This window comes from Callorhinchus milii, unplaced genomic scaffold (genome assembly GCF_018977255.1).
Source record: "Callorhinchus milii isolate IMCB2004 unplaced genomic scaffold, IMCB_Cmil_1.0 Scaffold22, whole genome shotgun sequence".
NCBI lineage: Eukaryota > Metazoa > Chordata > Chondrichthyes > Chimaeriformes > Callorhinchidae > Callorhinchus > Callorhinchus milii.
The window spans coordinates 6,300,770-6,319,488 of NW_024704763.1; the positions used below are offsets into that span (position 1 = coordinate 6,300,770).

The following is an 18,719-nucleotide window of genomic DNA, read 5'->3' on the forward strand; positions in this document are numbered from 1 at the left end:
GCCTTGTGTGGCTACGCACTATAACTACTAAGACTGTCTGAAGTAGTTTTTCTGAGCTTTATTAATAATTATAATCCTTGCGTTGGTTACAGGACCTGTAATGCCAACACATCTCTAAATAGTGTAGTGTCTGTGCACTTAACCTTGCAATATAGAGCCCCGAAATGTTATAAGATGTCCTCCTAATGTGAAAGGCACTGTGTAAATGCGAGTTGTTTTTCCTGTTATGTGCACAGGAACGTGAATAAAAGAGAGGTTAATCAATAATAAGAATCATAATCCTTGCGTTTGATACAGCGCTTTTAACTTCAAGAGAACGCCTTAAAGCGCTTTGCTGTGATGTGTAAAGCCTGTGTATTTTGTAGGTGAACATGGCAGTCAATTTGCACACAGACACATCATTGAAGTGAATAATAGTGTTTAATGGACTTTCCTACAACCAGTCGTATCTTTTGCTAAAGATAATTTTTGCACTTTAAGCTGATACAAGGGTGTAGGAAAGTGTGACAATTTTACAACAGTAAAATATTAAGAATCATGTTCTATTTGAATGCATCATTTATTTCCTTTGTTGTAATTCCTTTTATTTCTCGCTCTTCTCTTCTCCTGGATCTATTTGATTCATTTCCCCTTCGACATGGCTCAAGGATGGAATCATTCCAGAGATGTCCTTGCTTAAATGATCATTATTCATGTATAAGTGTTGACAGTGAATATTAGCAGACAATTCGACTGTGGGGTGATGGATGGGGTGGATAATAATATTATAATTAATAGCCCTTGAAATCGATACTGTATCCTATCGCTCCGGGATTCTACCCAGCGTGAAAGGCGCTGTATAAATGCAAATTGTTCTTACCATGCTGTCCAGACACCTCAAATCATTTCACAAGTTTTTACTGTCCCAATGTGGGGCTTGAACCAAAGGCCAGAGTCTGACTCAGAAGCAAGAGTCCAACCAACTGAGCCAGGCTGACATGTCAGACATCACAGCTGACCCCTTTTACCTAAAAGTAGGTGTTTCTGGTCATAGTGATAATGGGATTTCAACGCACAACTGAATGGAAAGAAAGTTTTGAAACTCTTTTGGAGTTGTAACAGGTGGTCACACCTTTAATAATAATATATCCTGCATTTGGTATAGCTCCTTATCACATCGGAAGGATGCTTCACAAGATTCACTGTGAAATGGAGTGACTGTATATTTGTAACCAAACACGGCCAAACTATTGAGCAGAACAATATCCCACAAACAGCCATGGAATGACTGACCAGTTTTATTTGGAGGATTGGTGACCAGGACACCGGGAGAAACTCCCTTCTCTTTTTGAATAACTCAATAGGATCCACTTGAACAGGCAGAAGGGACCTCGGTTTAACATCTCATCCAATGGATGGCACCTCCGACATTGCAACGCCCCCCAGCACTGCATTGGGATGTCAGTTTAGACTATGTGAGTTCAAATCCTGGCGTGATGTTTTGGTGACTCTCATCACCTCAGTACAGTACGGTAAAGCAGGGTGGAAGTTACAGTAGTGTAAAGCAGGGCGGAAGAAGGAACTATTGAAATTAACAATTAATAATTCGTACACTACGCTAACCTTCCATTTATGGTTCCCAATAAAATTGATTTTCACTTTACCAGGAGACAACAACACTGCGCTAAATGTTGTCATCATTACTGACGTGAACCAATAAAATGAAATCTTTTAGTGGGTGAAAGAGCAGAGGCCATTTCCCGGACGTCAAAGGAAACAGGTTGTGGACATATACCAGCCAGTGCGTAAGATTGCTCACTGTGATCAGATATTTACCGTCTCCCAGTCCTGGGGCCATTAGACCAAAAACAGAACCATAGTGAAACAATGTCATGGAACATTAATAATAATAAACCTTGGGTTTGATATAGAACTTGATCACTTCGTTGAGATGTCTCAAAGAGCTTCACAGAATAAACTGTAAAGTGAATAGACTGTATATTTTGTGAGTGAAACGCCGCAGCCATTTGCGCACAGCTTAGTCCCACAAACATTTGTGGATTGAGTGACCAAATGCGTTTATCCCCGGAAATCAATGCGCCAATCGACTAACAACCGGGTTTCTTCTTACTTCTAGGTAAACAGAGCCATGTGGAGTAAGGGTTCGCCCTGCTGGGAATTGAACCCAGGTCCTGTCGCTTGCAAGGTGAGCGCTCTAATCAATATGCTACAGGACTCCTGAACACTGATCAGTCAAGGGTTTTAATAATAGTCGGTAAAGGTCTGAAGCCTGTGAATTGCAGATGATTAAAATGTAGCCTGAATAGATCTCTAAAAGGTATTAGTGTTCCATTTACTGTACCAGATGCAAGATGTTATGAATCAATCCTTGATTGTGATGTCCTCAAGCTTGAATAGCCCGATCACAGTACTTTTAAGGCTCCCACATACAGAGCGCTCACTTGTGCAAATAGCAGAGAGTGATGGGCATCTACAGACCTGCACCCAGCCTACATCATTGCTTTCAGTAGAGGAGGGAGAAAATGTATAAGGCAGAAAATGAAAAAAGGAAAGTGCATGAATCTCAGGACAGCGGATTCCATAAACCATGCTACTCTGTATTCCAACGTCTCCTGAATGTTTGAATAAACAATGTTTTTCTGACTCCTGACAGCACAGAAGGTTAGCTCTCTAGAGAATGGTCTTTCATGGAAATGAATGGGGAGAAATGTCAGATGTTAATTAGTACAGAACTACATAAACCATGTGCTATGATGCCTTCGGATAGCATCTCTTTAAAAATAGACTCCACTCTGAGCATTTCTTCCTATTTGGGCTCCAGGTGTGAGCGTCATTGCAATGGGACTCGGAAGCTAATTCAGGAATATACAATAACCTTTGCATTTGATAATTGTTGCATCTAATATAGTGCCTTTTATGTCCAAAGGACTTCTCAAAGCATTTTGCAGCATTCGCTATAGAATGTGGTGACTGGTGCATTTTGTAGACAAACACGGCAGTCAATTTGCACTCAGCAACGTCCTACAAATAGTCGTGAAATGAATGAACGGTTCTTTTTTGGGGTGTGGGTAATCCTTGCATTTGATATAGCGCCTTATCACGTCTTCGAGACATCTCAAAGTGAATTGACTGTATATTTTGTGGGCAAAACGTGGCAGCCAATTGCACACAGCAGAGTCCCACAAACAGTCGTGCATTGTGTGACAAAAATTTTTTTTGAAGGAATTATTATCCCCAGAATAGCGATCCACCAATCGACTAAAAATCGGGTTCCTACTTACTACTAGGTAAACAGAGGCGTGTGGAGTAAGGAAACTTGCCCAACGTTTTTCCTTATTTGACTCTTACTCAGAAAACTGCTACAACAAACAATTTGTTTCTAAGAATTGCTGCACGCGCAGCACCTCAAACGCTAAATGACAGGCACAGCAGCAAAAAGAACATCTCAGGTTTGCTGCTTTTCTGAACCCAAGAGTGTGAGGATGTCAGTGTATCCTGGGCTTACTGAGAGAGGACAGCTACTGCATCACCCGCAGGGCAGGACATGAAGCCTAGCTCAACGGAGCAACCGGTCATTATTCAGTGGGAATTCCAGGCAAGGCAGAGTGTTTTTTGTTAAATTATAATCTCAGTGCAGATTCTGAATCGTAATCTTTCACATTTTTACTGTCGTGCAAACTTTGCCGAAGTTTTCCAAACTTTCAGAAGGCAGAATCTTTTCAAATTGTTGCCTTCAATGGAACATCGCATCACCTGTAGGAAACTCTGCTCAGGGACAGAATCTGTTAGAGAATCCAAATGTTCAGCCACTAAAATCCTGTCAAACATTTTGAGAGGTTTTGAGGATGTGATAAGACAGCAAAGCCATATACAAGAGTTATTATTATTATTATGATGATGATGACACGCGTGTCACTCATTTTGGCAACCGCATAAGCATTAGAACATGTTTTGACACGATACATGTTGTGGCATCATGTCTTCGTAGGCATAGGAGACAATATTTTCTGCAGCCCTTTCTTGGAATCATCCCTGATAGTTCAAGCAGTTTCGATCCTGGAAACACAGGGTGGTAGAGGGGAGATAATCCCATTAAACCAGGGATTTCGTCAGCGAACACCTCTGTTGTGCTATTGTATTGATGTACGCATTAAGTCGCTTTGAAAATGACGGACACCTGGGAGTCGGTTGCAGTTCTGCAGTCACTACAATGATATTCAAATGGCACTGCGCAAATGACACAAGCAGAGAGGCAAACCAGCGACAGATCATAACTCTTGTTTTGATGCAGAGATTAGATTGTAACTCGACATTCTCTCCCTGGTATCATTTGGCTGCTATAACACACAGTTCCTCGCTCTTTATGACATTCTTTTTAGGAGCGTTTAATCCTGTCTGCCCAAGCCTTGCAGCTGTCTGCACGCTCTGTGAGACTGATAAACACAGAGCCCAGCACAAACCGACGGGGATTAATGACATTTATTGCAGTGCAGGTCACCCGGATTCTTGTCATGCATTATACATAGGTTTTAAATAAAACACAATATATGCACACAGATTATCGTTAAAGGTCTGCCAGCGATGCAAAGCGTTCCAGGGATTAAGTTAAAATCGCTGGTCAGAGTAGGTGAGCATCACGCCGCTGAACAAACAGAAAACTAGCGCTGACGTCAAATGAGCTGCAGGTTTTCTCATACCTGTGTGACGCTGCTTCACGTCTCACTTGCGTTACTGTTTGATGCAGCGCCTTTCACATCAGGAAGGCATCCCAAAGCGCTTCACAGAATTTACTGTAAAGTGAATTGACTGTACATTTTGTGGCCGAATGGCCTACAAGCAGCCATAGTGTGAAGGACTAATGTTATTTGGGGGGAAGCATTGGCCAGGGACACGGGGACAAACTACCTTCTCTTTTCAAATAGTGCCTTGAGATCACCATTGAGACTGTACAGTTCCTACCCTCTCTCCTGACCCTACTTCCCCTCCACTCAATGAGACTCCTCTACTGTTCTAGTTGAAATAATACACATATTTTTCTGGTGTATCCATGGCTATGTGTACATTCAGCGGCGCCAAACACGTCTAGCTCAATTCCTGGTTCAACAACGGGACAACTTTTACTTCTGTCACTTAACACAGGAAACACACTATGAAAACTGTACATTTTACTCTAGAGTTCCCCATCTGATGTGACCAAAAGCCGGTCTTTAAAATATAAATCACAGCCGTGAAGGACACTGATGTGAGAGGCTTTTATAGTAATGCTTGAATTTGAATATTCCTCGTAAATTTCCAAATAAATACTGAGTAAGGTAAATAGGTCATTAGTTGAATACTCCCACAACCTCCACAGCCTAGGTTATATAGTGGATACCGACTGGGGAGTTGGCTTGTAAAGCAAATCTCACCTCCGGATTCAAATGACAGTTGTAAATCACTCATGCGTCCTTTCGTGGTCTGTGATCCCATTGAAACCTTCCTACGAGAACACTTGCTTTGCCATCATTTCCGAGTCTGCGCTATTTATTCTGTCTTCAATTATCTGTTGACATTAGGCTTACGCCCACCTCTCACAGCAGTTTGTTCCCAGTGGCCAATGCCCTACAGAAAAGCTACAGGGAGCTGCCTAGCTCAGAACTTCTTGGTTTGATACACTGTGGGAGTGAACAGCCCACTGCCTTCTCCTCCCCAACTCCCTCTCCTCAGAGCGTTGTTTATTTTGAGCGTTTCAAATCAGCTGTATGTTTCTTGGCAGAAACTGTGCTGTTGGAAGTGCCGCACTTTGGATGAGATGTTAAACCAAAGTCCTGTCTGTTCAATCAAGTGGACGTTAATAGATCCCATGGCACTATTTGATAAGAGAAGAGACTTTCTGCTGGTTCCTGGCCAACAATTCCTCAAATAAAACTGGTTGTTCACTCCATGGTTGTTTGTGAGACATTGTTGTGCGCAAATTAGCAACGAGTTCACCTACAAAATGTACAATAATTTTACAATAAATCCTGTGAAGCAATTTGAGATATCCTCAATTGTGAAAGGTGCTGCATGAAATGTAAGAATTATTATTATTATTAAGTTATTACAGTTTAAATCACTCTGTATAGGTAATGTCTAAATGGTTTTCAGCGATGGGTCAGCCAGACCAATAACACTGTCAGGTTACTTATGATCTGATGGAACTACTTTTCTTAATATATTTGAGTTTCTTAAAATAGTTAATTTTTGCAGGAGGTTAATGCTTTGTTCACCAGGTATTCTGTCAAGCAATTTTTGAATAGACTTATTAACAGTCCCAGTTTGCACCGATGATAATATGCACTATGTAAAACTTTGTTTTACAATTGCCATCTACGTCTTCATTATTATGATTATTATTGAGGGAAAGGGTTTAGCTCTGATCCCATTTTCAAGGTGGGTGTCATCACTCTTCAAATACATGAACTAACTACCACCTGTGCATTAACTCCACAGTGTGTATTTGTGGATAGCAGAGGAAAAGTGATTTGAATGCATGCTTCACCTTTAGCAAAGCACTAAACCTGCTTCCCACGTCGGAATATAGAGTGAGGACACAAACTCTTTCAAGAACGGAAAAGGTTTGAATCCCCAGCATCGTGCTGAACTGGCTGTTCTCAGCCGGGGCAGCACTGAGTGGTGGTGAAAGGATTAACCTCCGCAGGCCCAGAACAAGAATAAAAGGCTTAGGATATTAACAATCATTGATTGTTGGGGGAAATTTTGAAATGCAAACTATTTTGGGCTTTGATGCTGCGACATAAAATTTTGAAGACAACAATACCAATTGACATTTACACGGCGCCTTTCACAGCATCTCAAGGTGCTTCACAAAGAAAAGTTATCACTCACTTCGTGGCTGTTTGTGGGACATTGCAGATCAGCTGCTGCATTTAATTATAAATACACAGTCACTACACTTCACAGTAAAATCCAGTAAAACCCTTTGAGACATCTCAACAGCGCGATAAGGTGCTATGTCAGATGTAAAGATTATTATTACAGGATCATGTCATGAAAACATTTTTAAAAAGTTACAGATTTTTGAAAGCTTTTAGAAAATGCAGATACAAGCTTTGAAGCGGGGTGGTGGTGGGGGGGTGGTGGAGAGAGAGGGAATAAACATGAAACACTTGTGGGGGAGTGTGGAGAACATCAACATATAAGAGAATATCAATTATATACTATCTCCTGGTTACATTAGACAGACGGACAGTATGCAAAGGAGCCGAAGAAATGATCTATGCTGCACACAGACATAACGAGCATTTTACCTCAACTAAGCACACTTTGGCTTTTCGCTAAAGTAAAATCCCGAGTGACTTTGAACATAACCTCAGTCTTCCTTGTGCAATCTTTCATCAGCTGCTGTGTGTGATTTACAGCAAGCCCCTTGAGAGATTCTGTGACGGCATCTTAAATTAATCCACAGGCTGGAGTGAAATGTTTTGCCAACTACTGTCTTACCTGGGAGAGATCTTAAGTTTCACTACTTACTCATTCGTGCTTTAAAACAGCTTGGCGTGATCTCCAATTTTGCAATGAACTTTTTAGCACTCGGATGGCAGTGTCAGACAGTGGGGTGGTTGACGTGCAGCAAAAATGCTCTTCAAGAGTTTGCTGCAATCCCCATGCACCAACCTGCCTCTTCTCTCTTTAACTGAGCAAATCTATCTTCAGCGGATTTTTTTTTAAGATGAACCAAAAATCCTAATGCTCTTCATCACCATGGAGTCAAGGCTGGTCCGTGTCCAATTGATTTTCATTCAATGCCTTTCAGCCACTGATTTGGACAAACTTGTGGGAGGTTTAGACAAACAGCAAAGTATGATTCATCCTCTCCTCAACCCATTCTCTCTTCTTCATTCAGAGAAAGCACTTAGATAACAAACACAGTGGAAAGAAATGCATTCTGCACCGCACTCCAGCCTCATTGATTTAACCCTCAGAGAAGAGAATGCTTAACCATTTAATGTCTGCCGCCCATCACAACAACAAAAACAAAATAAAACCCGCTAGCATTAATGCTCAGAGATCCACCTGATGTCTTTCCCAATGGCAGTGGGTTTTATTTAGTCAGTAACAGTGCAGGAAGGTCCCACATTCAACCCCCTCCACGTGGTTGGGTCTGAAGTTGGTAGCACTCTCACCTCTGCGTTTTCAGGCTGTGGGTTCAAGCAAACCAACATCGGAACTTTGAACTCACACAGTCTAGGCTGAAACCCCAGTACAACGCTGGGGGGAGCACTGCGATGTCGTTGGCGCTGTTCTTGAATGAGACGTTAAACCGAGGTCCCTTCTGTTCAAGTGGATGTTCAAGATCCTAATTTGGAATGAGGAAGCAAGTCTCTTCTGTTTATGGGAAATTGCTGTGTGCAAAATTGGCTTCTACATTCACCTTCAAAAATACACAGTCAAGCCAATTTACAATGTATCCTGTGAAGCGCTTTGAGACATCTCAAGTGCAAGATTTATTATTATACCTAATGCTATCTGAGGCAGAGGTTGAGGATGACTACAATTAGCTTCAATGTCTTGGTCGAGTGAGAGGAGGAGAAATTGAATCGCCCCTAACATTGGAATGTGTGTGTGTGGGCATCGGATGAGGGTAGGATCAGGTCTGGGTCAAATGCTTTTTTTTGGTAAAACAGTCTAATGAGTAGTGTCCATTTGAGTGAAGTACAGGAGGGATAAACCTTTGATCTTCAGGTCTGCATGACTCAGCTGTGCTTTTTAATGACCTTTGCCCAACAGACCATCGGAGGAGCTGTACACATGAACTCTAATTCAACATTATACAGAAATCAGACCTTCCCTCTTCCTTCCCCCGCCTCTATCTCCTTTGTATCTTGTCCTTAAGGCCATTGTCGTAATATCTAAGATCTGGAGTATTGGGGGAAAACACGTGGAGGAAGGGGTGGGAAGAGATATTCAATAATAAAATAATAATAATTTGGTCACCATAGTTTGATCACAGCTGTTTGACGGACACCGTTGTGCACAATTGGCTGCCACATTTCGGCCACAAAAATATACAGTCGATTCACTTTACAGTACATTCTGTGAAGCGCTTGGAGACGTTTCAACAACGTGATAAGGCGCTATATCAACTGCAAGGATTATTATTATTATCTCCCTGCACTGCTTGTCTCTAGAGGTTTGATAGTTAGTTTGATCACCGTAGTGACAGGGCAGTGCTGGACTCCTGTGTCTCACCTCTGTTTGATCTGACTAAAAATCCATTCAGATGCTTTGAAGATTAATGCAGATAAAGGCACAGGGCAATAAAAGGAACTGTTTTGTTTGGCGACTGTTTGGAAATCCCGGTACGTAGGGTGAACAAAAAGGATATTGAGCCTTTTAATCCCCTGAGAACCATCTGATTGGAAAGTAAAGTTACCCTCCGCGCCCCCCCTCCCCCCACAAGTTGGCGTCTGTTAGTTCAGGCTATTTTATTGATTGGGTCATTGATACCAATCGGATAATCCACATAAAACAGCTCTTTAATGAACCAACAAGTAGGCTGTAAGATCAAAAACAAGGATTTCATCCCTCCAGAAAGCCCAGCCTACTGTCTTTCCATCACAGAATCAAGTTGTTTCTTAAATGAGTCCAGAGTCCTGCCCTCAGCCACTTTTCTTTGCAATTCATTTCAGATACTGCACATTTCATCGACAACATACACAGTCCCTCCACTTTACAATATATTCTGTGCAGCGCTTTGAGACGTCCCAATGACGTGATAAGGCACTATATCAAGTATAAAGATTAGTATTATTTCCTATTGAGACCATACAGCGGGTGGGGTTGCTTTGCCTGACAAGAACTCCCACCTTGTCGTTCTGCTCTCACTGCCCTTCCTCTGTTCTATAGCAACAGGCAGCTTTACCCAATTCGTAATAAAGTATAAACATTGTCGTGAGTGTGATTTTATTTACAGGTTTTGATTTTGTTTCCCTGAGTGATAGCGATGTTGAGAAATGGCCTCAGTGTCAGCACAGACCACTCTTAGGCCAATTTGGTAACAGTGTAGCCCAGAACTTAGGGCTTTGAGTCTCAGGGTTTAGAGAAGTCAACAAACAACCCTGAGCCCCATTGCTGAGCTGGACAGGTTGGTCACCCATTAGACACTGCCTTGGTATATTGCGAAGCTGCCTGGCATTACTGGGGTTGTCTTCACAAAGATAGTTTAATTATGGATTACAATCTCCTCCTCCACTGCTCATATTTTAGACCAGATACTCATCATATCGACCTGGAAAGAGGTGCAGGACGTGATCTTCAGAGGGCAGTGGGTCTCGAGGAAATGGAGAGGTTCTATTAGAATTCTTCCTTGACTGCCTCTAGAAGTTGAGGAATGTTGGCTAGAACAGAGGCCACCAACTGAGCCAGGTTGGCACCTAATCAAGATGCTACAAAAAGGTTGGTTCAGTGTAATCTGTGGAAGGAAATTGCTGATGAAACACTTTATATAATAATAAACCTTGCATTTGATATAGAACCTTATCACATCGTTGAGACATCTCAAAGCACTTCACAGAGCATATTGAAAAGTGAATTGACTATATATTTTGTGTGTGAAACATGGCCACCAACTGCCCACAGCAGTGTCCCACAAGTAGTCCCGGGATTGAGTGACCACATTTTTGGGGGAGGGATTATTAGCCCCAGAAAGCGATCAACAAACAGGTTCCTACTTACTGCTGCGTAAATGGAGGGATGTGGAGTAAGGAAACTTGCCTAGGGTTTTGCCGCACCCGGGACTCGAACCCGTGTCCTCTCGCTGGGGGCAAGCATGCTAACCACTATGCTACAGGTCTCCACTTTCTGACACCCAGTCAAACTCAAAGATTGAGAGTTGTTCTGAATTTCATTTCTATTTTGAAAGTCACGCTAAAATGTGTGTAGTTTCTGTATTCAGGTACAGATAATTAGGGTTAACAGTAAGAACGGCAAAGTGTGGAATAATTGAATTTGCTTTGAACCCTCTGCAGATATGAGTAAGCAGACAAGCTATTAGCATTGGACTGTCAAATGCACTCAAAGCATCTGACGCACCAGGGTAAAAATATTCCGGATCTCTGTTTGCTAATCCAGTAATTACAATCTTTAAACACCACCACTCTTCATTCATTCCAATTAGTTTATGACATGTTTCCACAGCACAAACCTCAAACACTGATGTCATCCAGGACAGTATCCATAGCAGTAGCTAGCCATTTCCTCTACATTAATTCAGTGGACTATGACGTGGAATTTTTATACAGTCTGTGTAAAGCAGATTAATGTTCAAAGTAGTGCAGCTAAATCCGGTTCTTGTTTTCTCTCTCCTCACAGGATTGCTGGCCAGGACACCAGGAGAAACTCCCTTCTCTTTTTGAATAGTGCCATGGGATCTTTCATGTCCACCTAAACAGCCACATGACAGGACCTCGGTTAAACATCTCATTCAAAGGATGGAATCCCCAATGATGCAATACATTCTCAGCACTGCATTAGAGTGTCAGCTTAGACTATCTGAGCTCAAGTCCGAACATGGGATTCAAACCCACAACCTTTTGACCCGGAGGCAAGAGTCTACTACTGAGCCAGGCTGACACACTCATACGAAGGATAGTGGCTTGACGGCGTATGGGGATAAGTCAAGTCAGTGGGATTGAATGAGCACTCTGCTCTGAGATACGGAGCAGATTTGACGGGCCAAATGGCCTTTTTCTGTGCCATATGTCTCTATCACTGTATCCAGCTTTACCCATACGACATCCCAAAAGATCCCTTTAATACATCAACCACATCAGAGAATGATGAGTTTGATTGAGTGAAGGAATTGAATTGGAGCAACTGCAAATTAAAGGTGTTGAAAAGCCAAATGTATTCACATGATGGCACAGTTCCAGGAATGTCCTTAGGACTATTAAGCTCCCTGATCCTTTCCATTGTAATATCCTTATTCCTGGCACGCAGCACTGAAATCACAATATTTCATATATCATTCAATTTACCTGTATGGCAGATTGTAACCACAAGGAAAAGATTAAGTGGAAATAAAAGCAGAAATGATTGCTCCGATGCATCACACTATCTGGAATCAGATGAAGAAGTCAGCAAATGGAGATCAATAGGAGATCTTTATCTCCTGACAGTGCATTGGTGTAAATAGATTTATATAAAGGGATACAGTTTGGAAATGGGCCATTTGGCTTAACTCATCTGTGCCGGTGTTTAAACTCTACACTCTACATCAGCCCCCATCCCTCTCCTATCCCATCTACTCCCTTCTCCCTTATATATGAATCAAATTTCCTCTTAAGTGCATTGTCCACATATATACAGTCATATTCTGTGAAGCGCTTTGAGACATCTAGAAGATGTGAAAAGTGCTATATCAAATGCAAGGATTATTATTATTATTGTGGCTTTCTGCTTCAACCTCGACTTCTGGAAGTGAGTTCCATGTTCTCAGCACTCTCTGCGTGAAGAAGTTCCTCCTAAACTCCCTATTAGATCAACTACTCACTACCTTATGTTTATGTCCTTGTGCTTTTGGACTCACCGAGTGCAAACAGTCTATCAGTGTCAAAGTGTCCAAAGTAGCTGTGTCAATGCAACAACCCCCCAGCACTGCATTGGAGTGTCAGTTTGGACTATGTGATTCCAAGTCCTGACGTGGGGCTTGAACCCACAACCGTCTGATTCAGAGGTGAGAGCGCTATCACTGCGTCAGGCTGACACACGATCGAAGCATCAACTCACGAGCAAGGCGCAGGCTCCTGAAGAAGAAAATACACAACAATCTTCAAGAGAGGAATTTGATTTGGTTCTTACCTGGTGCTGCACTTTCCAATCCAGCACGTGGCATGTAAGCCCCCTCCAACCCCAGCGGGACAGACATTTACCAAAGTAGGTCGTTTACCAAAGAAACAAATAAATATCGAACAAAGTGCAACAGACTCGTACCCAGGTGAAAATTTCACAGAGAATTTACTTGCGTGTTGGCAATGACCACATTTTAAATTGCTTTGGACGAATAAACAGTGTTGGAGAAGGGCATTGCCTTATTCAGCATGAAAAGCCGTCAATGGTTAATAAGGCTGAACAAACAGAGTGTAATATTTGTTCTGTTTCAGTCATGTGATTAAAGGAGGATGTCATTAAAAAAGCAGCTGAGAGATGAGAAGGAAGTATGTTTTTCAGACAATTAACATTGTGATCTGACTCACTTGATAAGATGCTTAACGGACTAGAGAATGCAACCAACTGAGCCTGGCTGTGAGTTCAAATCCCACATTGGGGCTTTCAGCTCCTCATCTAGGCTGGGGGATTGCTAACCTTAAACCAAGGTCTTCTTTGCCTATTCAGGTGGAACTCAAAGATACCGTCGCACTGTTTGAGGAGAGAAGGGAGTTTCTTCGGATGTTCAGGCCAACAATCCCCACAGATACAACTTGTGTTCTAACTTCAAGGCTGTGCACAAATTGGCTGCTGTGTTTGCCCACAAATACAATAAAATCCCGTGAAGTGCTTTGATATGTTTTGATATCGTGATATAGCACTATAAATGTAATGATTATTTTATTATTATTAGATACACCAAGGCAGCAGGTTCATGGTTGTCAAGGGCAAGCTTGGGACAAATAGGAGTCCCCGTACCATAGTGTTAGCGAGAGGATCCAGGTTTTATTCCCTTGCGGTGTGAAACTTTGAGCAAGTTTCCTTACTCTGTTCACCCAGCAGTAAGTGGGAACTTTGAGTCTCCGTCAAACGAAGGTAACCCTCTTGTCATATATGCGATTCTTGCATATGATATAGCGTCCATAATATCTAGAACATCTCACAACGCTTCACCATTAATTGCTGTCAAGTGTATTTGTAGGCAAACACTGGAGACGATTTGTCCATAACCATGTTCCACAAACAGCCACGAGATGAATGATAGATGTATGTGAAGGATTGTATATCCACTTGAACAGGCAAATGAGACATTGCTTTAATGTCTGATCCGAAGGACGGTACCTCTGACAACACAGCTCTCCCCCAGCACTGGAGTGTCAGTTCATGGCTGTTTGTGGGACATTGCTGTCCGCAATTTGTCTGCCATGTTAGCTTTCAAAATACACACAGTCTCGACACTTTACAGTAAATCCTGTGAAGCGCTTTGAAATATGCTCCAGATATGAATGAAACAATATCTAACGTAAGGATGATTACTAATGATAATTATCATCCAATGCTGGTTAATGCCTTGCTTCCTGGCCTGTGAATACTGTGGTGTAACCTAACCGTTTGCTTGGTTGAGATCAGCTAACTCAGCTCAGACCTGGGGTTGGAACCTGCGACTGGTCTGTACCAGCTCAGAGTGCAACCTGTGGCAATCAGCCACAAGAAGGAGCACTTTGATATAGTTTTATTGGCTTAACGTGTTGAGGAAGATTGATAGTGTATTTGGTGTGTGTGTCTTTTTTCTGTAGCACGAGTGCAGATGCATTGGTAACAAGGTAACCTGCTTACAGCCAGGTGTAGGGAGTGGGCGTGAGGATGGATGCTCTGTGTAATATGAGTACCAACACCACAGAAAGTTCAGCTGCAGCTGTGGGAAAGGAGTCACTATGGTTACAGCCAGAGCTGGGATCCAGCCTAAAGCTCTTTGGTTTACACTTTGAACCCCGAAAGCTCTGAATAAAGCACCCCCTCTCCATCTGTTGCCTCGGGTGTGCAGAATTGATGACAAATTAAACATGAACATGGTGGGTGTTGGCCACTTGCATTTCCTTGAAGCTTTCTCCGAATCTTTCCAGATTCTCAACCGGACAGAAATTCCATTAGGAAGGATGTTTCATAGAAACTCAGGTGAAACATTGCCCAGCCACTAAGACGACAGCCTCTAATAGGCACCCCGGAACTTCCTTAAGCTTTTATCAGTCTAACACAAGGACATTTATGGTAGGAATGCTCTTATCTACAATAATCGAATGTAATCATATCATTTGCCAGTGGGGTGGGGTGAGAGGAACAAGCTATCAGAGGCTCATAAATCCTCATGGCCTTAGCCTTCTTAAGACCTCATTATAATAAGGAATCGTTACATTTGATATAGCGCCTTTCACATCTGGAGGACATCCCAAAGCGCTTCACAGGCTTCACTGTAAAATGCAGTGTCTGTATTTTGTGGGCGAATGCTGGAGGCAGTTTTGCCCACAGTGATGTCCCACAAACAGCCATGGAGTGAATGACCAGTTTTATTTGGGGGATTGTTTACCAGGACATCGGGAGAATCACCCTACATGGGTGATACATGTGCAGAGCTAGGCTAGGGTGGCAAGTTCAGGAGCGAGTAGTTTGCCTGTGGCTGTCTTATTCCGAAGGTAAAAAAGGCTTTGAAGGTTTTGTTACCAAACTTAGTTCGCGGTATTGCTCCGCACTTTGCTCAGCTAATGCTGCCCCCACGTGGCCACTCAGAGGAGGTTGTTGTAAGCTTTCCATGTCGAGTGGAACTCCATTAAAGTCTGCACTTTCCAGTTTCAGGAAGAACATTTATCGGGGAGAGAAAGAGGGGTCGTGGGGGGCGAAGAACTAGTGTAAAGTAACAATTTTACTTTGAACTCACAACCTCCCGACTCCCAATACAGTAAAAATCCCTTTATTTTCCCAAAGGAGAGAACCAAACACACGTAGGGAGCAGTAAAAGTTTATTTGAATAAAAAACATTCACACAAATATCAGAGAGAAACGACCAAAATATACAGAAATATCATAAGTAGTATAATTTGAGGTATTGATGTTATCTAGTCTATTCACCAGTTAATACATAATATAGATACAAGAGTAGATCCACACGAAGAATAAAAATAATTAAAAAAAGACAGTATGTTATTGTGTGGTTGATCTACATTCTAAAAAGTTGTTAATGAATCCTCCGATCCTTACTGGGGTGGAAAATGCAACTTTTCATAACAGATTTGATGTGATGACTATGAAACGTTGCATTTTTGCACTCCCATTGCTTCTGTGCCTGATTCAGTGGCATTACGCAAAAAGATATTGGCTCATTTTTCTTTTCTGCCTTTTATATTTTTCTTCTTTCGTCAAGTCCCACTTTTTTTTAAATTAAAAAATATTTAAATCTCTGAACTTTATGATAAACTGTTGCAAGAGGTAGCTATAAAACTTTTCTTTTAATTTCCTAGAGTTAAACATGTCATAAAAATGAATATAATAAAAATGTAACACTTAACTTTGAATCAAACAAGAGCAAAATTCACTGTCGTTTAATTTTTTTTCACCCCTGAGTACCGCAAGGTAACCTTGAACTTTGTCCAGGCTTTAATAGCAACCTGGCATAAGTTGGTCACGTTATATCCGTTGTGCTCCCTGAATAATGGTGCTTTATGTTAATGTCACAATCTATAACACTGTCTCCTCTACCGTAGTTCATGGCTATGGTGATAAGACTTTGGAAAAGCCAGGACTGCAGAATTCTACTGAGGGCAATTTTTATTTGTTTGAAGGAAAAATATACAGTCGTTTCGCCCACAAGATATACAGCATATTCTGTGAAGCGCTTTGAGACGCTTCGAAGACGTGATAAGGCGCTATATCAAATGCAAGGATTATTATATTTATTAAAAAGGATCCAATTTGGACAGGAAGGGGAGTGAGGGAGGGTTGACTCACACTGTAGAATGTACATAAGTCATTCAATATATCTTGGATAGAAAACCTAAATTCTGCACTTGAGCAAAGGGCAATGGGAAGGCATGCAAAATGTTGTCAGCACTACCCCACCAATATTGTCAATAATATAATTCATATTTAAAATGTCCCCCTCTGCAATCAATATTGCTTGCGATTTGATGCAGCGCCTTATCACGTCACTGAGATGTCTTAAAGCACCTCACAGCATTCACTGTATTTTTGCAGGCAAACGCAGCAGCCAATTTTCACACAACAATGTCCCATGACCAGCCATGAAGCGAATGATCAATATTTATCTAAATGATACAATTGCTGATCCCATCGTTTTTAAACAGAAACGCCCTCTGACAAGAATGCCTCTTTACTGAACTCAGGGAGTCAGCTGATTGAGTTCGGGCTTACTTTGCCACATTGACTGGCCTGATCATGGTTGAACATTTATACTTAATCACCTGCTTTGCAAATTCCAATACAGACCCTTGGATATCATAAAACATTCCCGTGGTTGTCACGTGGATGCAATGGAATTCAGCGGCTGTGTACTCTGTGGAGTCATTGCTACAGAGGTGACTACTTAATCCTGAGCTCTGGAAACCTTGCAGGGAAAGAACTTGTGATCGAACTTCTGCTAGAAATTCTCTCTTGTGCGATGAGGAGGATGAAATAAATTGTGTGATATCTAGTGGGTGAGGGCCAATGTCTGGAGATCCCACAACCATATCCCATGTTGGACAAAACACAAATGCTTTGTATTGCTTGGAAGTGATAGTGGAATCACAGTGAAGTGAATCGGGGCCTGGAGCTTAATTAATGTTGATTTCAGAAATCTGCGGGCGAAGGATTGTGATTGAGTCCTTACTAATATCACAGTGGACCTCCCAAGAAGTTTTAAGAAGCAAGATTGATGTGTGAGGCAAAAGGGTTTAATTTCTCTTCAGGAGGAGAGGAAAAAGGAGAGGGCTCCAATTGTGTCAAATTTGGATAATATTGCATTCCCCACATTCCCAAATTCCTGGATAATGAATAAAATAAGGAACGTGATTAACGAGAAAGTCCAGTAAATCCAACGGAATCTGAAATCCTAATTTTGATTGGCATTTCAATTTGGTCTCTTGGGGAGGGAGGGTTAATCACAAGTGAAATAATTGGGGGGGAGGGGGGAAACCAAAGATTAGCTGGGAGAGGGGTTCTTACTATACTGGTCAAACATTGCCCTCCTCCTACCAACGCCCACCCCCCGAGAAATCAACTCAAGAGCAGCAATAACAGGGTCTGATTGATGAAAGAACACAACATGGATGCTAAATATGGAGGGGTAAGAAATGTGTTATGGTTCTAAACTTTGAGGTAACATGTCCTGAGGTACATTGGTTGGGGGATCTATTACGCACCAGTCACTAACATTTAAGGATCTTTTTGTTATACATTGATGGAATTTACAAATGGTAAATACTTTTATTGAGAAATTGAGGTGACTTATAATTTACGACTATATTTTGCTTTATTTAAAAAAGGTGTTTTAGGGTCAAGTTTGTGCTTAGAGTTGTCTTTGTTGGGGGGGAAGGGGGAAGCAGATGGAGATGAAGCCAATTCCCCCAACACTCTGTCCCAACCAGAAGGACTTAACCAGAAGGATGAGTGGTCTGACTCTGGCTGTGTTGCCATTTCCATTCGTCTCACCAGCTACTCTTGTGAGCGAGCCAGATAATTTACTGTCTAATTGGGGGGAGGAATCGACACCCACCCACTGAGAACTCAGCAAGGAGACAGGACTTTCAACCCATCAATCCAAACTGGAATCAAACCCAGGCCTCGGAGGCAAAGAGATAACATTGTTACCCACTGCCCAACCCTCATCCAATATTTAATAAACATTAATAATTAAGAAGTGGTGAAGTAGGTCATATTTCTGACTGCAGCCTGTGTTTACCTCTCTTTCACCAGCTCCATTGTCTGCTTCACTGACTATTGAGGGGAAGAAACAGGATACACGTCCTACCCTATACATCTGA

At 41.9% G+C, this 18,719-nt stretch overlaps 1 protein-coding gene across 1 annotated transcript in view; it reads right to left on the reverse strand.

The window, feature by feature from the left end:
• LOC103188964 (synaptotagmin-7-like) overlaps window positions 1-13,030 on the reverse strand; it is a 32,564-nt gene extending 19,534 nt beyond the window's left edge. Inside the window, 1 exon segment of the mRNA XM_007909170.2 lies at window positions 12,841-13,030. Coding sequence (XP_007907361.2) covers window positions 12,841-12,874 — 34 coding nt within the window. The 5' untranslated portion in view covers window positions 12,875-13,030.
• Window positions 13,031-18,719: the final 5,689 nt, after the last annotated feature.